The 25179-nt window shown below is 44.6% G+C and overlaps 1 protein-coding gene across 1 annotated transcript; it reads left to right on the forward strand.

Annotated features, from left to right (window-relative positions):
• The first annotated feature begins 16271 nt into the window (after positions 1–16271).
• LOC119940964 (olfactory receptor 2G3-like) lies at positions 16272–17219 on the forward strand. Its single transcript, XM_038761379.1, has one exon. It carries the CDS (start codon positions 16272–16274, stop codon positions 17217–17219), a length of 948 nt encoding a protein of 315 aa, XP_038617307.1.
• The last annotated feature ends 7960 nt before the right edge of the window (positions 17220–25179 follow it).

The raw sequence follows: 25179 nt of genomic DNA on the forward strand, positions 1-25179 counted from the left end.
AGTCAAGCTGACGCAGAAGGAAATAGGAGAAGAAGAAAGGAGGGCTTAGTCAGGGAAGGCCTCTTGGAGGAGATGTGCCTACAATAAGACTCTGAAGGAGGAGAGAGTACTTATCTGTTGAATATGAGGAGGGAGGGTGTTCCAGGCCAGAGGCAGGATGAAAGTGAGACGTCAGCAGTGAGACGAGATGGAGTTAGAGTGAGAAAGATAGCAACACGTGAGAAGTGTGTAGGCTGGCTTATAGTAGGAGAATAATAAGGTGGAGTAGGAGGGGGCAAGGCGATTGAGTACTTTAAAGCCATTGGATGGGCAACCCACTGGAGGTTCTTGAGGAGTGATGAAATGTGATCTGAAAAATAATAATGAAAATAATAATAATAATGATAATAATAATAATAATTGTGGTATTTGTTGGGCATTTACTATGTGCCAGACAATGTACTAAGCTGTGAGTTGGATACAAGCCCCTCATGAGGCTTAAAGTCTTCATCTCCATTTTACCAATAAGGGAACTGAGGCAAAGAGAAGTGGTCACACAGCAGACAAGTGGTGGAGCCAGGATTATGTTTTTGTAGAAAAATGATCCAGGCAGCAGAGTGAAGTGTGGATTGGAGAGTGAGGTGGCAGGGAGGCTGATACAGTAATCAAGGGAAGAGAGGATAAGTGATTCGATTAACGTATTAACAGTTTGGATGGAGAGGAAAGAGTGGCCCTTTAGAGAACCACCAGTGCAGGTACAGAAAACAGAACAGAGAATTGTTGGTTTCACCCCTTCCTCTGACCCTCAAGGTAATTGGGGATTTCAGTTCTAATGAATCTTCAAGGAAAAAGAAGCCATTCCCACAGTCCCTTGACTGCTAAAGTACTTCCAACTCATCACCTAGGAAGAGTTTCTGGAAGACTTTTCTCAATCCATTCTGATGAAATGTTTTTCTCATCCTTTCAGATAGAAAGAGGAAGCTCAGAGAGCAATTTCTGACTTAGCCTTCATGGAGATAGACCCTAACTCTGATCCTAACCCTAACTCTAACTTATCCATAACTCCAATCCTGACCCTGACCATAAAGCAAACTCAGTTCCACTCATCTCCTCCTAAAAAGGGGATTCTCTTCACCTCTCATAGAGTTAGGGATGGCTGTCATAAGGTCCAATTTCTTCTGTGCTCTTGATCTGAGGGAATCTTCCACATCAGAAGGAAGAAGGAAAAGCTCTAATGTATGCCAGCACCTCTTCTCATCCTCTTAAATCCCACAATCCAATAACTCCCCATGATTCAAAGGTGAAATTCTGAATGTAAATGCAGTATGGGATTGTCCCAGCAACGTCCAAGGATCATTATCTTGTCTAGATGGATGTGAATGGAAAGTCCCCTTGCTCTTCTCTCCAAAATGCGAGTCAGGTTAACCCGGAGACGGGGTGGGGTGGGGGTTGAGGGCTGTAGGGGCAAGTTCTGTGGAAGAATGAGAGGGCTGTACAACTGGAGCCCCAGCAAACAGAAAAAGGGCTTCATTATAGAAGGAAAATGTTGGATAAATTAGTTTGAATGTTGGGTCCAGATCTTACTGAAGTACACTGGGCATCTCACGTAATCCCTGGATCTACTTTTCTCTGGCTGTAGATTGTTCTAAATACTATATGTCTAGTCCCAAATGATGACCCTTACCAGAAGGCTGCATCTGCCATTGTTTCTTCCATCTCTCTCCATGCCTACTTCATCCTTTCCTTAAGGATCAGAGAATCAAACAATCAATCAATCAATCCTATTTATTGAGTGCTTACTGTGTGCAGAGCACATTACCAAGCACTTAGGAAAGTATAATAGAATTGGTAGACAGATTTCCTGCCCGCAATGAGCTTTCTATCTAGAGGACAAGCTGATGGTCCATAGGGATGTTGCAGAAGGTCCCCAAATGTCAGTTTGGCATGATTTTCCCATATTCCCATTGGGTACCAGTAACACTGAGCAAGACGATGGTTAGGATCCCAAAATATTTATTGAGCTCACCTTGTGGTGGACTTGTCCTTCTAAGTTAATCCAAGACAAGTGGCTCCCACCACTCCTCCTCCCCCTGACCAGTGCTGCCTTCCTGTAGGATGTGTTATAATTGAAGGGACACAAGTGTGATGTCTGTAAGTTAATTAGACCCGAACCAGGAAACAACCACTAAAATGAGGAGAGAAGGAGGAATCGAAGTAGGGTGAGTTTGTGGCATCCAGGTTTATCAATTCTTCTTTGTCCTAGTTATTTCACCCTGAAGTGAAGGAGGCTCCTTGGAAACTGCAGTAACTCTTTCAAGACATTAAAGGCCAACGAATTAGTTTTCTAGTAGCAAAGAAGATACTGCGGTTTTCTATCAAGGGTTCACCCACTACCCAGGTAGCAAAAACCAAAGGAGACTGTCTCTGAGTCTTTTCGCTTGTTAAAAAATGAAAAAAAATATTGCTTCTATGATTCAGAGATATCTCCAATGAGGTCCATGAGCTTTTGAGAAAGCAAGCCCTATTCATAGACTGTGTAGTGATTTAAAAGTATTCTTATTTTTAGTCCACACAATCCCACAGAGATAGATGAAACTCTATTGCAACTAAGGAGGATTTTACGAAATATAGTCAGCCACATTAAGAAGGGTTTCACACATAACCGTGGGTTGGAGTTCATTTATTCATTCATTCAATCGTATCTATTGAGCACTCATTGTGTGCACAGCACTGCACTAAGCATTTGGGAAAGTTCTATAAAACAATAAACAGAGCATCAGGCTGGCTTAGTGGAAAGGGCATGGGCTTGGGAGTCAGAGGTTGTGGGTTCTAATCCCAGCTCTTCCACTTGTCAGCTGGGTGACTTTGGGCATGTCACTTAACTCTTCTGTGCGTCATGTACCTCATTATAATATGCAAAATACGTAAAATGGGGATCAAGACTGTGACCCCGAAGTGGGACAACCTAACAACTTTATATCTATCCCAGCGCTTAGAACAGTGCCCGGAACATAGTAAGCGCTTAACAAATACCAACATTATTGTTATCATTATTATTATAAATAGACACATTTACAGCCCACAGTGATCTTACAGTCTAGAGAAGGGGAGATAGACATCAATACAAATTAATAAATTACAGATATGTGCATAAGTGCTGTGATTCTGGGTGGGAGAGGATGAATAAGAAGAGCAAGTCAGGGAAATGCATAAGAGGAAAGGAGAGGCTTAGTCAGGGAAGGCCTCTTGGAGGAGATGTGCCTTCAATAAGGCTTCGAAAAGGGGGAGAGTAATTGTCTATCAGATCTGAGGAGGGAGGGTATTCCAGGCCAGAGGCAGGACATGGGTGAGGGGCCAGTGGCAGGTTAGACGAGATCGAGGCACCATAAAAATGTTAGCATTAGAGGAGTGAACTGTTATGGCTGAGTTGTAGTAGGAGAGGAGTGAGATGAGGTAGGAGTGGCCAAGGTGATTGAGTGCTTTAAAGCCGATGGTGAGGAGTTTTTTGCTTGATGTGGAGGTGGATGAGCAACTCCTGGAGATTCTTGGAGAGTGGAGAAACATGTCCTGAATCCTTTTGTAGAAAATTGATCCAGGCAGCAGAGTGAAGTATGGACAGGAGTGGGGAGAGACAGGAAATTAGGAGGTCAGCAAAGAGGCAGAATAGGATGAGTGATTGTAATAATGTGGAAGCTGTTAGGATGGGCAGGAAAGGGTGGATTTTAGCTAAATTGTGAAGATGGGACTGACAAGATTTGGTGATGGATTGAATATGTGGGTTGAAAGAGAAAGAGAAGTCAAGGAAAACGTCAAGATTATGGGCTTGTGAGACAGAAAGGATGGTGGAGCCATCTACACTGACGGGAAAGTCAGGGGGTAGGACAGGGTTTTAGGGGGAAGATAAGAAGCTCTGTTTTGGACCTGTTAAGTTTGAGGTGATGGAAGGACATTCATTCATTCAATCTTATTCATTGAGTGATTACTGTGTACAGAGCACTGTACTAAGGACATCCAAGTAGCGATGTCTTGAAGGCAGGAGGATCTGCGAGACTGGAGAGAGGGAGAGAGATCAGGACTGGAGATGTAGACCTGGGTATCATATGCAAAGAGGTGGTAGTTGAAGTCATGGGAGCAAATGAGTTCTCCAAAGGAGTGAGTGTAGATGGAGAATAGAAAGGGACCCAGAACTGAACCTTGAGGGAGCTTCACAGTTACGGGGTGGGAGGAAGAGGAGGAGCCCACAAAGGAGACTGAGAATGAACTCCCACAGAGACAAGAGGAGAACCAGGAGAGGACAGTGTCAGTGAAGCCAAGTTTGGATAATGTTTCCAGGAGAAGGTGGGTGGGGGGCGGGGGGAATCGACAGTGTCAAAGGCAGCTGAGAGGTTGAGAGGATTAGGCTGGAGTAGAGGCTGTTGGGTTTGGCAAGAAGGAGATCATTTGTTTACCTTTGAGAAGATGGTTTCTGTGGAGTGAAGGGGACAGAGGCCAGATTGGAGGGGGTCAAGGAGAGAATTGGAAGAGAGGAATTTCAGACAGCGTGTGTAAACGACTCGCTCAAGGAGTTTGGAGAGGAATTGCAAGAGGGAGATGGGTCAGGACCTGGAAGGAGCCGTGGGGTCAAGGGAGGTCCAGGGATGACAGATCTGATGGATCCAGAACATGGAGGGAACCATGTCACACGGATAGTGACTATGGGTGGATAATGATATTTGTTAAGTGCTTACTATGTGCCAGGGACTGTATTAAGCACTGGGGTGGGTACAAGCAAATTGGGCTGGATATAGTCACAGTCCCACAACGGGGCTCACAGTCTCAATCCCCATGTATTCATTCATTCATTCATTCAATCGTATTTATTGAGCGCTTACTGTGTGCAGAGGAGGTCACTTTACAGAGGAGGTCACTGGGGAACAGAGAAGTAAAATGACTAAAATAAGAGATAGTGGACATTGCACTTCAGAGAACCGGGGGTGATCAAGTGTCATGGGAACTGTGAGCCCACTGTGGGCAGGGATTGTCTCTCTTTATTGCTATATTGTATTCTCCAAGCACCTACTACAGTGCTCTGCACACAGTAAGTGTTCAATATATACAAATGAATGAATGTATTCAGTTTTAGCATTATGTTCTGTTTTGGGAACAGGTCCTAAATGGGGACAACTGCTTGGTTAAGGCTTGTTTGTCTAGGAATGGCACCTCCACGTATCCTCCTTGAGGTGGACACTGCAGAAAGCACGTCTCTAGAGACAAACTGTTCTCGACTTGAGAAAAAGAATGGGCAGGGATGACAGTCACTCCAGTTAATCTCACGTTGAGGATGGGGAAAAGGAACCCAGGAGATTCCTTCCTAAATGCCCCTTGTTAGGGAAGTTTAATTAATTCCTTGTATGGCTTTAACCTGTAACTAACCAGAGGGAAGAACTGGAAAGGAAGTAGGAGGGTCAGGTTGTTGGTGAATGAGACATTTGGCCATTTTGAGGAGAGAGGTTGGAGCCATGTTCCTGGGAGAGCAGGACACAGAGAAAACATTGATCTGTGACCCCGGAAGGAATCAGGTCACAGGAAGGGGATGGTGATGATCCTGGGTGTTCTTTGGATACTCTCACGTTTTGGGGTCCAGAGATAGAACTCCTGTGGAGCACGACTCCTAGCCCTGATGGGGAGAAAGAACCAGAAGTATGTGAGCTCCAGGACACAAAACCAGAAAATACAGATAATCTTAGGGGAAAGGGAGGAAGGGGATATTATTGGATGGGATATACTTAGATCTTAATATTTTTAGACTTAGAATACAATGCCTGGCACATAGTAAGCACTTAAATACTACAGTTATTATCTAGAGAAAAGTGGCCTGAACCAGAATTATGTTTGATGGTTACCTGAATGTATGAATACTTACAAAAAGACTATTAAGCATTATTGAGATCTCTGATCTTGGCATCTGCCTGTTGCGTCGGCTGTGGAAGATCTGTATCTGTGATGTGAGCTGGAGAAGCTCTGGGCTTGTGGTGTGGGTAGGAGAAGCTCTGGATCTGTGGACCTGGAAAGCCCCGGGAGTGAGCACTTTTCCACGAGCTTCCTGTAGCTCTCAGAGGAGGATGGTACACTAGGCTCCAGATGATCTTGCCTTTGGACAGTATACTGGGTTTAAGAGGAAGGAGGTAACAGTAGTAGGGGTGCAGGAAACTGAAGAGGAGAGAGATGGTAGTTTCAGCCATGGAAGCAAATGAGTTCTTGAAGAGAGGGAGTTTAGATAGAGAAGAGGACACAGAACTGAGTCTCAAGGGACACCCACAGTTGGTGGGTGGCAGAAGAGGAGCCAGAAAAGTAACTAAATGGGAGGGGCTGGAGAGATGAGTAGAACCAGGAGAGGACAGTTGCAGGGAATCAATCAATCAATTGTATTTATCGAGTGCTTACTCTGCAGACATTAATGCTAAGTCCAGGAAAAACATGGAAGAGGCAGACGAACACCTGGAAGGATAGAGACCATAACGGAAGAACCGTTATAAAGGTTGCAGATTATGGCAGAGGATGGGACGTTCTGGAGAAAGTATATCCATGGAGTCACTATGAATCAGAAACGACTCGACGGCAATAAGTAATGATAATAACATTCTGGCTTCCATTCCATTCCATTCCACCGAAACTGTCCTCTCAGTGGTCACCAGTGACCTCCTTCTTGCCAACTCCAATGGCTCCTACTCTATCCTAATCCTCCTCGACCTCTCAGCTGCCGTCGAAACTGTGGACCACCCACTTCTTGTCAACACGCTATCCAAGCTTGGCTTCACAGACTCCGTCCTCTACTGGTTCTCCTCTTATCTCTCCTGCCATTCATTCTCAGTCTCCCTTTGCGGGCTCCTCCTCCCCCTCCCATCCCCTTACTGTAGGGTTTCCTCAAGGGTCAGGTCTTGGGCCCCTTCTGTTCTCTATCTACACTCACTCCCGCGGTGAACTCATTCGCTTCCATGGCTTCAGCTATCATATCTACGCTGATGACTCCCCAACCTACATCTCTGCCCCTGCTCTCTCTCCCTCCCTTCAGGCTCGTGTCTCCTCCTACCTTCAGGACATCTCCATCTGGATGTCTGCCCGCCATCCAAAGCTCAGTATGTCCAAGACTGAACTCCTCATCTTCTCTCCCAAACCCTGCCCTCTCCCAGACTTTCCCGTCACTGTAGATGGCACTACCATCCTTCCTGTCTCACAAGCCCGCAACTTTGGTGTCATCCTCGACTCTGCTTTCTCGTTCGCCCCTCACATCCAATCCGTCACCAAAACCTGCGGGTCTCACCTCCGCAACATCGCCAAGATCCGCCCTTTCCTCTCCATCCTAACTGCTACTTTGCTGGTACAATCTCTCATCCTATCTCGACTGGATTACTGCATCAGCCTCCTCTCTGATCTCCCAGACTGCTGTCTCTCCCCCACTTCAGTCTATACCTCACGCTGCTGCCCGGATCATCTTTGTGCAGAACCGCTCTGGGCATGTTACTCCCCTCCTCAAAAATCTCCAGTAGCTACCAGTCAACCTACGCATCAGGCAAAAACTCCTCACTCTCGGCTTCAAGGCTCTACATCACCTCGCCCTCTACTACCTCACCTCCCTTCTCTCCATCTACAGCCCAGCCCGCACCCACCGCTCCTCTGCCGCTAATCTTCTCACTCTACCTCGTTCTAGCCTGTCCTGCCATCGACCCCCAACCCACGTCATCCCCCAGACCTGGAATGCCCTTCCTCCTCACATCCACCAAGCTAACTCTCTCCCTTCAAAGCCCTACTGAGAGCTCATCTCCTCCAGAAGGCCTTCCCAGACTGAGCTTACTTTTTATTTTCCTTTTCTTTTTCCTTTTCTTTTATTAACATGAAAAAATGAGTTATTTATAACATAATTTGAAGATATGAATATAAGTGCTGTGGGGCTGGGGGGTGGGGTGAATATTTATCATAACAACGATAACGGAAGAACCATTATAAAGGTTGCGGATTATGGCAGAGGATGGGACGTTCTGGAGAAAGTATATCCATGGAGTCACTATGAATCAGAAACGACTCGACGGCCCTAAGTAATAATAACAATATTCTGCAGAGAGAGCACTGTACTAAGAGCTTGGTAGAGTAGAATTAACAGTCACATTCCCTGCTCATAACGAGTATACAGTCTAGAGGGGTATATGGAAATTAACATGAATAAATAAGTTACTTATAACATAATTTTAAGATATGAATATAAGTGCTGTGGGGCTGGGGGGTGGGGTGAATATTTAATATCAAATGGGAAGCAGCAAGGCATAGTGGATAGAGCACAGGACTGGGAATCAGAACGTCATGGGTTCTAATCCAGGCTCTTCCACTTTTCTGCTGTGTGGGCAGGTCACTTCACTTCTCTGTGCCTCAGTTATCTCATCTGTAAAATGAGGGTCGAGACTGTGAACACCAAAATGGACAGGGACTGTGCCCAAACCGATTTGCTTGTATCCGCCCCAGCGCTTAGTACAGTGCGTGGCGCATAGTAAATGCTTAACGAATACCATCATTACTATTATTAGTATGTCCAAAGGTCACAGATCCAAGTGCTTAGATGACACAGAAGGGAGAGAGAGTCTGGGAAGAGAGGGCTTAATCAGGGAAGCTCTCCTACAAGAAATATGACCTTAACAATGCTTTTAAGGAGGAGAGAGTGGTGGTCTGGTGTATAGAGAGGAGGAGGGAGTTTCAGGCTGGGAAAGAACATGGGAATGGGGTTGGCAGCAATATCAATGAGATCAGGGCCGAACGAGTAAACTGGTACTAGAGAACCAGTTTGCAATAGTCAAGGCAGGAAAGGACAAGTGTTTGGATCATCATAGTAGCAGTTTGGATGGAGAGGAAAGGGCAGAGTTTAGCAATGTTGTGAGGTTAGAACAGACAGGATTTGGTGTCAGATTGAATATGTGGGTGGAATGAGACAGATGAGTCAATCAATCAATCAATCAATCGTATTTATTGAGCGCTTACTGTGTTCAGAGCACTGTACTAAGCCCTTGGGAAGTAGGAGGACCACCCCAAGGTTCTGGGCTTGTGAGATTGAGAGGATAGTGGTGTTGCCTATCGTGATGAGAAAGACACGGGGAGAACAGGGTTTGGATGGGAAAATAAGTAGTTCAGTTTTGGATATGTTGAATCTGAGGCTTTGACAGACCATCCAAGTAGATATGTCTTGAAGGCACGAGGAAATGAGAGATGGCAGAGAAGGAAAGAAGTCAGGGCTGGAGATCTAGATTTGGGAATCATCTGGATAGAGATGATAATTAAAGCCGTGGGAGTGAATGAGTTCTCCAAAGGAGTGGGTGCAGAGGGAGAAAAGAAGGGGGACTTAGAATTGGACCTTAAGGGACCCCTACTGTCAGAGGGTAGGAGGCAGAGGAGGAGCCAGCAAGAGAAACTGAGAAGGAGCAGTAAGAGAGATAGGAGGAGAATCAAAAGAGGACAGTGTTGGTGAATTCAAGGTTGGATAAAGTTTCAAGGAGAAAGGGGTGGTCTACAGTGTCAAAGGTGGCTGAGAGGTCTAGGAGGATTAGGATGGAATAGAGGTCATCAAATGTAGCGAGAGGAAGGGCGAGAGGGCTGTTTCTGTGTAGTGAAGGGGGCTGAAGCCAGAATGGAGGGGACCTAGGAGAGAGATGGAGGATAGAAAAGTGGAGACAGCAGGTGTAAACAAATCTCTCAGGAGAGAAATGGTAGGGGGGAGATAAGGCGAGAACTGGAGAGAGCTGTGGGGTCAAGAAAGGCTTTTTTAAGATAGGGGAGACATAAGCATGTTTGAAAGCAGTAGGGAAGAAGCCGTTCAGAGTGAACAGTTGAAGATGGCAATCAAGGAGAGAAGAAGGGAGAGGGTGAGTGCTTTACAGAGGTATGAAGGTGTAAAGCCAGAAGCACAGGCGAAAGAGGCAGATTTAGAGAGAAGGTGAGAGATTTCATCCTGAGTTACTGCAGGGAATATGGGGAGAATATAAGAGGGTGGAGGAGGGGGGGATTGGAGCAGAGCAGTGAAGAATTTAGGGAGATCATGACTGATAGTTTCAATTCTGTTGATGAAGTATATGGCCAAGCCATTAGGAAAAAGAGATGGTGAGGGCTCAAAAACAGGAGGTTTTGAGAAGGTAGTTATATGCCTGGAATAACTGGCCGGGGGTAGGGGCTATGGGAGTGAATTAGGAAGCAGAAATATTGTTTGTAGGCAGTGGAGAGGAATGAATTGAAGCAGATAAGAATGAATTTAAAGTAGATAAGATAAGAGAGATGTCTGGATTTCCTCCAACAGCGCTCCGCAGCTTGCACACAGGAGTGGAGGAAGCATACTGTGGAGGCGATCTAGGGTTGCCAGTTAGTGATATGAGACTGGCAGAGAGATAGGGGAGCATGAGAGTTCAGTTCAATGGAGAAGGTAGTGTTGAGTGTTGTTTTGTGCATCAGGAGAAGGTAGTTTAGGTGTGGAGACCAAACTGGGTAGGATGGCTGTAGAATCCTGTAGGGGCGTCAAAGGAATGGAGGTCTTTGTGGGAGAAAGGACAGATTTGTGGAGGGGGAGGGCGTGGGTAGAAGCAGCATGGCATAATCGATAGATCCTGGGCCTGGGAGTCAGAAGGTCATGGGTTCTAATCCTAGCTCTGCCACTTTTCTGCTCTGTGGCCTTGGGCAAGTCACTTCACTTCTCTTTGCTTCAGTTACCTCAACTGTAAAATGGGAATTGAGACTGTGAGCCCCACCTGGGACAGGGATATTATCCGACGTTATTTGCTTGTATTCACCCCAGTGCTTTGTACAGTGCCTGGCATATAGTAAACACTTAGCAAATACCACAATAATAATAATAATAATTGTTGTTGTTGTTGTTATGGGAAAGAGAGAAGGTGACGTGGTTGTGGTCAGATAGAGGAATTTCCGAACTGGTGAGGGTACAGATTGTACAGTAACTCGAGATTATAAAATCGAGTGTGTGTGCCCGAATTGTTGAGCGTGTGAGGTGGGGTGGAGTAGGTGGTCACTGGAGTAAAAGGGTGAGAGGAGATGGACAGTGGAAGGATCATCAGGGACATCCACATGAATGCTGAAATCCCAGTGTAGAGATCAATGTAGTGTCCACTGTTATACGACCTGGGGTAGATTCAAGGTAATCAGGTTGGACACATCCCCTGTCCCACACAGGGCTCACAATCTTAATCCTCATTTTAAAGTCACTACTGCAGGCAGGTAGCATGATCTGAGAAAATTCTCTTAATAATGAAACTAACATCTTTTCTTGGATTCATTCATTCATTCAATCATAATTATTGAGCGCTTCCTGTGTGCAGAGCACTGTACTAAGTTCTTGGGAGGGTACAATATAACTAATTAAATTACAGATATGTACAATAAAATTATCCTCAGCAACAGCAAGTAGCAAGTGGCATGTCAATCGTGACCTTAGAGAGGAGAGTTTCCATGGACTGGCAGAGGGGTGGAATCCAGATTGCAGGAAATGGAGGTGAGAAATGGATGAGACGATGTAGAGGCTTTGGAGAGTGAGTAGGTGAAGACTGTGGTCAGGGAGGGAAGAAAAGAGTTAAATGTTTTAATAGGGTGTGATGGCGTGGGGTCAGAGGTATAGGTGCAGTCAGTAGATTTTAAGAGGAGACAGGAGACAATTTATGGTACTGCTGGGAAGAATGGGAGAGCTGCAGAGAGGGCAGGAGGAGGGTGGGACTGGAGATGTGAAAGGGAAATTTTGGAGAGATCACCTCAGTGGCTTCAATTTTATCAAAGAAGCAGGTGGCAGGGTCATTAGAGGCAAGGGATTGGGGAGGCAAAGGGAACAAGGGATTTGGAGAGGGAGTTAAAAGACTAAAACAGGTGGAGCTTGCATTGGGCATAGGCATAAATAAGGGTGGAGAGTATTGTTGCTTGGCAGAGGACAGAGCAAAATTATAGCAGGTGAGATAAATCTGTTATTGATGAGGTTGGCTTGATGTCTGGATTTCCTCCAGCAGTGCTCCACAGTTTTAACGCAAGAGCAGAGGAGGTTACTGTGGAGGTGATCCAGGGCTTCTGGTTGGTGGAACTGATTGAGAGACAGGGGAATGAAGGTATTGAGTTCAGTGGAGAGAGCAGAATTGAGAGTATGGCTATGTGCATTAAGAGAAGGTAAATTGAGAATGAAGACCAAATGGGGCAAGTTGACTTTGGAAATCTGGAGGGTTTAAGAGGGATTGAAATTCCTGGTGGGGGAAGAGGATAGATTTTCAGGAAGGTGTTGTGTGGGAGAGAATACATTTGAGGAGGTTGTGGGTGTGCAATTGGACTTCAGCGTTGGTGAGGCTAGAAGTTGTTTGGTATCTAGTGATGACAATACTGAGAGTGCATCCAAGTTGGTGATTGAGTTAGGCGGGGTGAAGCAAGAGGTCATCGTGCATACCCATGTGGACACTGAAGACCCTGAAAATAAGTGTAGGGATGGAGAAAGACAGAAGGAATGTGAGAAACGGATCAAAGTTGTTCAGAAATTTGGAAACGAGGCCTGGAAGTGAGGGTAGATGATGTTGACTTAGTATCCCAAATTAGTGGAATAATAATAATCATAATAATAATAGTGGTATTTGTTAAGTGCCTACTATTTGCCAAGCTATATACTAAGCACTCACACAGGTAAACATTCTCTGCCTCATATGGGGCTCACAGTCCAAGAGGGAGAACAAGAAAGTGTGTGGAACATCTCAGGGTCTTTAGTCTCCTTATTTTGAATGAATCTATTGAACAGACAAGAAAAATGCAGAGAGTCACTGCAGACACCATCCGCATCCTCTTCCTCCGCTTTGGAGTTGAAAGCATGGGTTTCGATCAGGGCTGAGGGAGCTCGAATCCCCAGTACTCTACTCAGCCCAAGAGAATGGAGATTTTTGGATTGAGATGTTTTGGCTGAATTTTGTAATATGGCATAAATCAAAAACTTCTCTTCATCTGATTATCCCATGATTCAGACACCCAAAGACAGCTGTATCATGCAAAAATGTAGCATATTAGACTAGGTAATGCTTTACAATTATGTACAATTGATTGATGTATTCTATTTGTGTTTCATGCGAGCCCAAAAAGATGTACCTTTCAGTCTTGGGAGAAAGCAGGCTCTTCAGTGCTTTTAAAAATGGTATTTATTAGGGGCTTACTATGTGCCATTCATTTTAGTAGAGAAAGGATAATTTAATCAGGCATAGTCCAAATATCAAATCCCCAACTTTCAGTTAAGGAAACTGAGGTCCAGAAAGGGTAAGTGACTTACCCAAGGTGATGATGCAGCAGGAGAATGGTACAGCTGAGTTTAGAACCTTGTTCTGTTGACTCGACTCTACTACTTCCCCCATCCCTCATTATTCTAATATTCATCCATTCAATTGTATTTATTAAGAGCTTGCCGTGTGCAGAGCACTGTACTAAGCACTTGGGAAATTTCGATACAACAATAAAGAGGTACAATTTCTGAGCAAACCGAGCTCACAATCTTGACGGGAGGGGAGAGAGGGCAGGGGAGACAACCATAAATACAAATAAACCAACATCAATATAAATAAATGAAATTACAGATATATACATAACTGCTGTAAGGCAGGGAGGGGGTAAAGAGCAAAGGGAGCAGGTCAGGGCGATGCAGAATGGAGTGGGAGTTGAGGAAAAGTGGGGCTTAGTCTGGCAAGACCTCTTGGAGGAGATGTGCCTTCAGTAAGGCTTTGAAGGTGGGGAGCATAATTGTCTGGCAGATTTGAGTATGGAGGACATTCCAGTCCAGAGGCGGGACGTGGGCCAGTGTTCAGCAACATGACAGGCCAGATCGAGGCACAGTGAGAAGGTTAGCATGAGAGGAATGAAGTGTGCAGCCTGGGTTGTAGAAGGAGAGATGCTAGGTGAGGTAGGAAGGGGCGAGGTTTTGGAATGCTTTACAGCCAATATCTGTCTGCCCCTGTAGACCGGAAACTCCCTGTAGGCAAGGATCACATCTACCAACGTTTTTGTATTGTATTCTCCCAAACAATTAGTACACTGCTCTGCAAACAGTAAGTACTTAAAAATACTATTGACTGACGGATTGTCTCCTAGACCCTGGCTATTTTTAGATTTTCAAGATTTCTCTGAGTTCAAATATTCACTTTTCAAAAGGTATTGGTGCGATTAATAGAAATTGACTTTAAAATGGGCACGTATGTCAGTGTGTATGTCAACATATCTGCATATTGTATAGTTTCAAAAGAATCTTGATTTTCAGTTCACTCCAAACTCACTCAGCACTGAGAATCTCTTCTACCCTCGCAGAGTAGCTTCACGTCCATGTCCTACCTATTTCCACCCCTTGCCTTTCCCCCACTGGCTTCTGCAGTTCCTCATCTCACTCCACTCAAATAATCAAAATGCCCACCTACAGGCCACCTACTACAAACCCTGTTTCTCCAAAGCCTTTTGCAGACAATAGTCCTAGTTAGATCCATCAGGAATGGAAAATAGATGGAGATTCCAGGGAATACATTCCAGATTCTAGTTCAGGATGTATAACTAAAACCCTCAAGATGCTCTATTTCAGAGGCAAATCTGGATAAATTCATGGACATGAAGTTCACACTGGAATAATGAGGAAGGAGGGCAGGCTAGGATGTAGATAGAATTATTAGGGATATTCTGTTGCCAATTTTGGAGCTGGATACTGGACTTGCTAGGCCCAGTTCTGACCCAGTAAGAGCATTTTTTTATATTCTTAAATTCACAGATGAAATCTCCAACACAATCCTTCACTTCATATGAAGCCAAACCCAAATCTCCTTACAGCTGGCTTCAAGGCTCTCGAATAGTTCTCCCCATCTTAACGTTTTAGCTCCCTTTGCTCCAGTACCCCCCATTTCACAGTTTTCCCTCATACGAAGCTCACCTTCTAATGGTAGCTCGCTCTCAAGTCTCCTTCCTCCAACTCCTCAATCACTTTATTTCCCCAGCCTGGATCTCTTTCTCCCCAATTTTATTGAACCATAGCTCTCCCCATTTTCTCAATAGTTCTAAAAAAATATTCTTCAGGAACCCTTCTCCAACATCCTACCCAGATCAACACAACATACACGCATAATACTTCATATACTTTATTCTTATCTGCTGCACTTATGCATGTATGTCTATGTATCTGCATATTCAATCATTTATTCTTCTGTCATCTTGACGCATTTGGGCTATTAGTTGTTCACCTTTTCTTCTTCCTACTCTTCTTGTTCTAATGGACAAAAATATGGCCTTTTACTTCGTTCATTCATTCATTCAATCGTATTTATGGAGCGCTTACTGTGTGCAGAGCACTCTACTAAGCGCTTGGGAAGTACAGTTTGGCAACATATACAGACAGTCCCTACCCACCAACGGGCTCACAGTCTGGAAGGGGGAGACAGACAACAAAACAAAAAATATTAACAAAATAAAATAAATAGAATAGTACATATGTACAAGTAAAATAAATAGAGTAATAAATCTGTACAAACATGTATACAGGTGCTGTGGCGAGAGGAAAGAGGTAGGGTGGGGGGTTGGGGGGGGAAGGAGGGGGCTCAGTCTGGGAAGGCCTCCTGGAGGAGTGAGCTAGATTGCAAAGTCCTTGAGGGCAAAGAACATTCACTTGTACTGAATTATCCCCAGGCCATTTACCTGCTAGGCTGTATTTTATTTTAATACCCATCTACCCACCCTCTAGCTTATAGGCTCGTTAAGGACAGGAGTTAGGGTTAGGGTTGTATACTCTCACAAGCACTTAGTACAGTGTATTGTGTACAGTAGACGCTTATTAAATGCCTCTGATTACCATAGATGGCTTTTAAGGGTGGCCTGGATAGGAAGGGCTGAGGTGGAAGGAATGGGAGCAAGGAGAAGGAGAGGGAAACTCCACAACATCTGGGAGAATCTCCTTGCTGAAGAATGAGGATGAATAAATCAGTGGAATTTACTGAGCGCTTACTCGGGCAGAAAACTGTTCTAAGCACTTGAGAGAATACAACAGAATTATCAGACATGGTCCCTGCCCATAATGAGCTCAAAGTCTAGAGGGGGAGACAGACAATAATATGAATAAATATGTAATTTATCATTATTTAAATATATGTAGATAAGGAAATGATTCTTAATCTATTCCCAACCACGATCTCGTTGTCACATTTGACTCATTTTCTTCAAGGGATTCCCCTTAAAGAAATCTCAGATCTCACTACATCAATCTTTCCAGAACAACCCATTTCTTTCTCTTACCAGAAAGAATGCCGGTGATGAGGAACGACAGTCTTGGAGAAGGTTTCATGCTAATGGGCTTCTCTGATCAGCCACAGCTAGAAATGATTCTATTTGTGGTTGTCTTGACCTCCTATCTCCTGACCCTGGTGGGGAACACCATTATCATTGTGGTGTCACATCTGGACCCCAGGCTCCACACACCCTTATACTTCTTCCTCTCACATCTCTCCTTTGTGGACCTCTGCCTCACCACCAGCATCGTCCCCCAACTATTATGGAACTTGTGGAGGCCATCTAAGGCCATCACTGTTGTGGGCTGTGCCATCCAGCTCTATGTCTCCCTGGCCCTGGGCTCAGCTGAGTGCGTCCTCCTCACTATCATGGCTTTTGACCGCTACGCTGCTGTCTGTCGGCCCCTCCACTACAAGTCCATCATGCACCCACGGTTCTGCCATGCTCTGGCAGCTGTAGCATGGATTAGTGGTCTGGGCAACAGTGTGATTCAGAGTACCATCACTCTCCAGATTCCCCGCTGTGGGCACCAGCACCTGACTCACTTTATCTGTGAAGTGCCGGCTCTGATCAAGCTGGCATGTGTGGACACAAAAGCCAATGAGATCCAGCTCTTCATGGCCACTTTGGTCTTGCTCCTTCTGCCCATGAGCCTGATCATGCTATCCTATGGGTTGATTGCCCGGACCGTGCTGAGAATCAAGTCAACCCAGGCCTGGCGAAAAGCCCTGGGCACCTGCGGGTCCCACTTGCTGGTGGTGACTCTCTTCTTCGGCATGAGCTCGATCATCTACATCCAGCCCAATAGCTCTTTCTCCAAGACTTCAAGCAAGTTTCTGACCCTCTTTTACACCGTGGTTACCCCCACACTCAACCCACTCATCTACACCCTGAGGAACAAGGACATGCTGGGGGCAGTGAAGAGGCTGTTGTGGAAAGACTGCCACTGGATGGAAACTTGATATCAAGAATCAAATATTGGTGGTGTTCGGACAGGGACTGAAATGAGCATGCGGTTCAATTTCCCCCGGCCCAATCAGAATTAAGCACTGGCCAAAAATCAAACTTGGCTCTAGACTGTAAGCTCCTTGTGGGCAGAGATCATTATATTCTCCCAAGTGCTTAGAACACTTCTCTGCAAACCATAAGAACTGGATAAATATTATCGATTGATTGATTGTTCCTTCAAGGGGTCAAAATCTCAATGAATATTATTCCAGCTACCCAGATTTACACTGACAGAATCCGTATACAGTCTTTCCTTTTGTAGCCTGGGTGTTGTGTTCTTGAAGACTCTCATCTTGTGGGAAAATTTCACAATAACCACTGATTCAATGGGAATGAATGGGTTAGAGCTTCCAGGATTTGGAGATATTACCATGAGTGGAATTTTTAAATACAAGTAGCCTTATTCTTCAGACCACCAATAATAGAATGCTTTGGACTTATGCCATTCATTGTCATTTTACTGCATTAAATACTGTAAAGTTCAAATACACAAAGTACTTTACAGTACAGTACAGTAAGGCTGAGTTGAAGGCTCGAAAGTGTAACAGCAACGTGTCTACTAAATAAAGCACAGATCTGGGATTCAGGAAGATCTGGATTCTAATCCCAGCTCTCACACATGTCTGCTGTTTGACCCTGGGTAAGGCACTTAACTTCTCTGCACCGCAGTTACCTCATCTGGGAAATAGGGATTAAGACAGTTAGCCCCATGTGGGACATGGACAATGTCCAAAATGGGAGGGAACAGGCCTTCTCAGACTAAGCTCCCCTTCTCCTCACCTCCCCTTCTCCTCTGTGTCACCCCGAATCGCTCCCTTTGCTTTACCCCCTCTCCCTGCCCCACATTTGATCGAAATTCACCCATCACAAATACTTGTGAGTCAGGAACTATAGATGTGCCTAGATCTGGGACTACAGAAAGGAAAGCTAGCATGAAGGATTTATTAATGTTAGTGTCTTGTTCAGAGCCAGTTATACTCTGTTTTCCATGCCAGCCAAGTTCCTGCTTGGGCACGGAGCAGATGAAATAGTACAGGGGCATGGGTGTAGACCACCTTGAAGTACAAACAAAGGTTTTATATATATATATATCAATATATATATATATATATATACATTCATTCATTCACTCGTATTCATTGAGTGCTTACTGTGTGCAGAGCACTGTACTAAGCACTTGGGAAGTACAAATCGGCAACATACAAATCAGCAACATATAGAGATGGTCCCTACCCAACAACGGGCTCACAGTCTAGAAGAGGGAGCCAGACAACAAAACAAAACAAGTAGGTGTCAATACTATCAGAATAAATAGAATTATAGCTATATGCACATCATTAATAAAATGAATATAGTAAATATGTACAAATAAAATAGAGTAATAAACAACTAGAAATATATACAAGTGCTGTGGGGACGGGAGGAGGGTAGGGCAGAGGAAAGGGGGCGATGGAAGGGAAGAAGGAGGAGGAGAGGAAAAAGGGGAGGGCTCAGTCTCGGAATGCCTCCTGGAGGAGGTGAGCTCTCAGTAGGTCTTTGAAGGGAGGAAGAGAGCTAGTTTGGCAGATGTGCAGAGGGAGGGCATTCCAGGCCAGTGGATAGACTGACTTTTGCCAAAGTGAGTACAACATAGGGCTGCTACTGTGTCATAGAGTTGTGACCTGGTAGACAATTGCTTTGATAACCTCTATGGTTCCGCCCAATTTAGCCAGCTAAGCTGTGGTTTGTTTCCAACCCCCTTAATACTAGAAAACCTCTCTAAGAGAATTCACTCAATAGGGTAACATCAACTGTAATGTATTATCATTTGTGTAAGTAATCTCTTTAATGGCACTTGTTAAGTGCTTACTACGTGCTACACACTGTACTAAGTGCTGCGGTAGGTACAAGATAATCAGGTTGGACACAATCCCTCTCTCAAATAGGGTTCACAGTCTCAATTCCCATTTTACAGATGAGGGAACTAAGGCCCAGAGAAGTGAAGTGACTTGCTCAAGGTCACACAGCATAAAGGTGGCAAAGCTGGAATCTACTGGTGCAGCCCTCTGAATGTAGCCAGGAAGGTGTAGTCAATTAGGACTGATTTTTTTAAAAAGTATTTTACATATTGACAAACCTTCAGAAACTGTCACCTTTGGATGTGAATATGCAATAGATTAAATCCCCCAAGATGTTTAATTAATGTATTTTTGTCACTGTTTTAAATTATATTTCTATCGTATTCAGTATCATCAAGATCATCAGTATTCATCAGTATCAATATCATGCATTGAGCACAGGCTGTACTAAACTCCACAGTCAGAGGTTAGAGAATCAGCATGGCTTACAGATAGTGCACTGACAGGGGAATCAGAATTACCTGGGTACTAATCCCAGCTCCACCACTTGTCTGCTGTGTTACCTTGGGAAAGTCACTTAACTTCTTTGTGCCTCAGTTCCTTCAACTATAAAATGGGGATAAAGATTATGAGCCCCATGAGGGACATGGACTGTGTCCAAACCAACTAGCTTGTATCTACCCCAGTGCTTATTACAGGGCACGTTGTAAGCATTGTAAGCACTGTAAACACAATACCATAAAAAAGATCAAATGACCAAACAGACACAGTTCCTTTCCTATTGCTTATATTTAATTTGAGAAAGACCCCACCCAAGCCAGGTAGTCCCATGCATCCTCCTTAACCATATCTGCACCCCAAGAAAATCACAAGAAAATAATTGTATGTGAGCAACTAAGTATTCTGTTATTTTTGGGACTCAGAAGTAAGGGCAGGGCCTCGTTCAAAACTCTCTCCCTCTATCTAGGGAATCCACTTGAGGCAGCTCCTTAGAGACTCATGATAATTGCTCCAATGCCTCCCGTTGGCCTGAAGCTTCTGCGGAGCAGACATGTGACAATATCTCTTGAGTCTACCAATGTATTAGCCTTCATGGAATCCAGGCTCCAGAAATAAAAATAAAATGCATAAATGAACTGTGTTGGTTAAGCACTTACCATGTGCCAGACAACTGTACTAAGCTGTGGGGTAGGCACAAGGTAATCGAGTTGGACACAGTACCTGTCCAACATAGGGCTCACAGTCTTAATCCACATTAACCAGATGAGGAAACTGAGACGCCGAAATGTAAAGTGACTTGTCCAAGGTCACACAGCACACAAGTGGTGGAGCTGAGATTAGAACCCAGATACTTCTGACTCTCAGACCTGGGCTCTATCTGTTACACAAGTGGTGGAGCTGAGATTAGAACCCAGATCCTCCTGACTCTGAGACCCGGGCTCTATCTGCTAGGCAATACTGCTTCCTTTCACTCTCCTTCTACTAGCCAGGGCTCTTTGTCGTAGAGCCTTTGAGAAGAACCAAGAGATTCTGATGCCCCTGTTCACCCTCGTTTCCCTTCACAGTGGGTTTCTGGGAAGAGCGGAAAGGGACTTTTAATAATGATGGTATTTGCTAAGGGCTTAAAGTGTGTCAAATGCCTGGGTAGAGTCAATCTAATCTGGTTTGACACTGTCCCTTCCCAACAAGGTTCTCACAGTCTCAATACTCATTTTATAGATGAGATAACTGAGGCCCAGAGAAATGAAGTGATTTGTGCAAGGTCACACGGCTGATAAGTAGCAGAGCTGGAATTAGAACCAAGGTAATTCTGACTCCTATGCCCTTACTCTATTGTTACATCCCAGTAGAGTCATTTGGGGATGGAGAAGGTTCATGACTCAGCTTCATCAACGGAATGAAGCAAGATATTCAGTATCACAATAAGAAAGCATTATACAGGAAAAACATTAATAGCAAAGGATCCTGCTTCTGTTAAGCCCTCAGCCCAGGGGCATTGAGAATTTCCAACTGCAGGATGATCAGTCCCATTTGGTGTTCAGGTCCTTAGTGGGCCATCCTGGTATAGGGCTCCTCCTGCCAGCCAAGGAGTCTCTCGGGCCCGGGCCGCCCCTGCCTTCCCTTCGGAGGACAGTGAGCAGCCAAGTATGGGCCGAGTCCAGCGTGGGCAACCCATCAGAAGTTCCCTTCTTCCCAGGCTGTCTCCATTGCTCTTTCAGAGTATAATAATAATAATATTAATGATGGCATTTGTTAAATGTTTACTATGTGCGAAGCACAGTTCTAAGCACTGGGGGCAGGGGGGTTACAAGGTGATCAGGTTGTCCTACATGGGGCTCACAGTCTTAATCCCCATTTATAGATGAGGTAACTGAGGCCCAGAAAATTTAAGTGACTTGTCCAATGTCACATAGTTGACAAGTGGCAGAGCTGGGATTAGAATCCATGACCACAGGCTCCCAAGCCCGTACTCTTTCCACTGAGCTACGTTGCAGGGAGCAGCAGCAACAGGCATTTCCCTTCAGCCTGTTTAATTTGCTTGTTGACCGTTCTTCCGTGTAAATGGCCCTTATCTACCAATTACAGTACCATTGCCTCCTGCTCTTAGAAGACATCTTGCTCAGACCCCTGCAGGTGTGTCAACATTTCGGTCTTTGAGGAGCCTATCTGTCTGTCTCACCTGCAATCAGAGGAAGCGATATACCAAAGGGGATTATATTTAACATGGTGTTCATGCAAGGTGCAAACTGCACACCTCATCTATCCACTAGGCCATTCTGCTTCCTTAGTCAATCAGTCATTTATTGAGGGCTTACTATGTGCAAGAGCACTATGCTAAGTCCTCGGGAGAATACAATATAACTCTATAATGGACACATTCCCTGCCCGCTGTTGGGTAGAGACCGTCTCTCTATGTTGCCAACTTGTACTTCCCAAGCGCTTAGTACAGTGCTATGCACACAGTAAGTGCTCAATAAATGCGATTGAATGAATGGATGCCCTCACTGAGTTTACAGTCTGGAAGGGGAGACAGACATTAATATAAAAAATAAAGTTATTCTTTCAATCGTATTTATTGAGCACTTACTGTGTGCTGAGCACTGTATTAAGTGCTTGGGAAGTACAAGTCGGCAACATAAAATTACAGATATGTACATAAGTGCTGGGGATCTGTAAGGGGAGTTGAATAAAAGGAGCAAGTCAAGGCGACGCAGAAGCAAGTGGGAGAAGAGGAAAGGAGGGCTTAGTGAGGGAAGGCCTTTTGTAGGAGATGTGCTTTCAATAAGTCTTTGAAGGAGGAGAGAGTACTTGTCTGTTGGATATGAGGAGGGAGGGTGTTTCAGGCCAGAGGCAGGATGAAAGTGCGCAGTTAGTAATGAGATAGACGAGATGGAGGTACTGTGAGAAGGGTAACACTACCGAAGCAAAGTATGTGGGCTGGGTTATAGTAGGAGAATAGTAAGGTGAGGTAGGAGGGGGCAAGGCGATTGAGCATTTTAAAGCCTTTGGATAGGCAACCACTGGAGGTTCTTAAGGAGTGAGGAAATATGACCTAAATAACAAAAACAATAATAATGATAATAATAATAATAATAATTGTGGTTTTTGTGAAGCACTTTCTATGTATCAGGCAGTATACTAAGTGCTGGGTTGGATAGCAGCCCCTAATGAGGCTCACAGTCTTCATCCCCATTTTACCAATGTAGACAATGAGGCACAGAGAAGTGGTGTGACATCCCTAAGGTCACACAGCAGTCAGGTGGTGGAGCCAGGATTCTGTTTTTGTAGAAAAATGATCTGGACAGCAGAGTGAAGTGTGGACTGGACTGTGAGGTGGCAGGGAGATAAGAAAGGAGACTGATACAGTAATTAAAGCAAGATAGGATAAATGATTGGATTAACGTATTAACAGTTTGGAAGGAGAGGAAAGAGTGGCCCTTAAGAGAACCACCGGTGCAGGTACAGAAAACAGAACAGAGAATTTTTGGTATCACCTCTTCCTCTGACCCTCACAGTACTTAGAGATTTCAGTTCTAATGAATCTTCAAGGAAAAAGAAGCCATTTCCACAGTCCTTTTACTGCTACAGTACTTCCAACTCTTATCACCTAGGAATAGCTTCTGGAGGACTTTCCTCAATCCATCCTGTTGAAATGTTTTTCTCACCCTTTCAGATAGAGGAAGTTCAGAGAGCAATTTCTGACTAAGCCTTATTGGAGACAGACCCTAACTCTGTGACTCTAACCCTAGCCTTAGCCTTTCCCTAACTCCAATCCTGACCCTGACCATAAAGCAAAGTCAGTTCCACTCATCCCCTCTTAAAAAAAGATTTTCTTCGTTTCTCAAAGAGTTAGGGATGGCTGTCACAAAATCCAATTTCTTCTAGGCCCTCGAGCTGAGAGAATCTTCCACATCAGAAGGAAGAAGGAAAAACTCTAATGTAAGCTTTCATCTCTCCTCATCCTCTTAAAAGTAATGATCCAATAACTCCCCATGATTCAAAGTTAAAATTCTGAATGCAAATGCAATATGAGATTGTCCCAGCAATATCCAGGGATCATTATCTTGCCCAGATGGATGTGAATGGAGATTCCCCTTGCTCTTCCCTCTAAAATGCGAGTCAGAGGTTAGCCTGGAGACAGTGGTGGAGGGTGGGGGTTGAGGGTTAAGGGTGCAAGTTCTGTGGGAGAATGGGTGGATTCTACAATTAGAATCACAGCAAACAGAAAAAGGGCCTCATTATAGTAGGAAAATGCTGGATAAATTAGTTTGAATGTTGGGTCCAGATCTTGCTGAATTACACTGGGCATCTCACTTAATCCCTGGATATCCTTTTCTCTGGCTGTAGATTGTTCTAAGTGCTACACTTCTAGTCCTAAATGGTGTCCCTTAACAGAAGGCTGTATCTCCAGGTCTACTTCATCCTTTCCTTAGGAATCAGCCAATCAATCAATCAATCAATCAATCATATTTATTGAGCGCTTACTGTGTGCAGAGCACAGTTTTAAACACCTGGGAAAGTATAATAGAATTGGAAAACAGATTCCCAGCCCACAGTGAGCTTTCTGTCTAGAAGACAAGCTGACTGTTCAGGAAGGATGCTGCAGAAGGTCTCCATATGTCAGGTTGGCATGATTTTCCCATGTTCCCATTGTGTACGAGTAACACAGAGCAACACGATGGTTAGGATCCCAAACTATTTATTGAGCTTGCCCTTTGGTGGGCTTGTCCTTCCACGTTAATCCAAGACAAGTGGCTCCCACCACTCCTCCTCCCCTTGACCACTGCTGCCTTCCTGCAGGATGTATTATATATTGAAGGGACTAAGGGTGATGTCTGTAAGTTGTTAGACCCGACCCAGAAGTAACTATTGAAATAAGGAGGGAAAGCTGAATCGGAATAGGGTGACTCTGTGGCATCCAGGTTTGTCGATTCTTCTTTGTCCTAGTTACTCCACACTGAAGTGAAGGAGGCACCTTGGAAACTAAAGTAACTCTTTCAAGCCATTAAAGGCCACTAGCAAATTAGCCTCCTAGTGGCAAAAAAAGATACTGGGGTTTTCATTCATTCATTCAATCGTATTTATTGAGCGCTTACTGTGTGCAGAGCACTGTACTAAGCGCTTGGGAAATACAAGTTGGCAACATGTAGAGGTGGTCCCTACCCAACAACGGGCTCACAGTCTAAAACGGGGAGACAGACAACAAAACAAAACATGTAGACAAGTGTCAAAATCGTCAGAATAAATAGAATTAAAGCTCTATGCACATCATTAACAAAATAAATAGAATATTAAATATGTACAAGTAAAATAAATAGAGTAATAAATCTGTACAAATGTATAACAGTGTTTTGGGGAGGTGAAGGAGGTAGGGTGGGGTGATGGGGAGAGGGAGAGTAAGGAGGTGACTCAGTCTGGGAAGGCTTCCTGGAGTAGGTGAGCTCTCAGTAGGGCTTTGAAGGGAGGAAGAGAGCTAGCTTGGTGGATTTGTGGGGGGAGGACATTCCGGGCCAGGGGAAGGAAGTGGGATGGGGGTCGATGGAGGGACAGGTGAGATCGAGGCACAGTGAGGAGA

The sequence above is a fragment of the Tachyglossus aculeatus genome, chromosome 19, assembly GCF_015852505.1.
Source record: "Tachyglossus aculeatus isolate mTacAcu1 chromosome 19, mTacAcu1.pri, whole genome shotgun sequence".
In the NCBI taxonomy this organism is placed as follows: domain Eukaryota; kingdom Metazoa; phylum Chordata; class Mammalia; order Monotremata; family Tachyglossidae; genus Tachyglossus; species Tachyglossus aculeatus.

Bases quoted from the DNA above. Each gene is read 5' to 3' on its own strand.
- LOC119940964 (XM_038761379.1), top strand. From the start codon at position 16,272: ATGCCGGTGATGAGGAACGACAGTCTTGGAGAAGGTTTCATGCTAATG.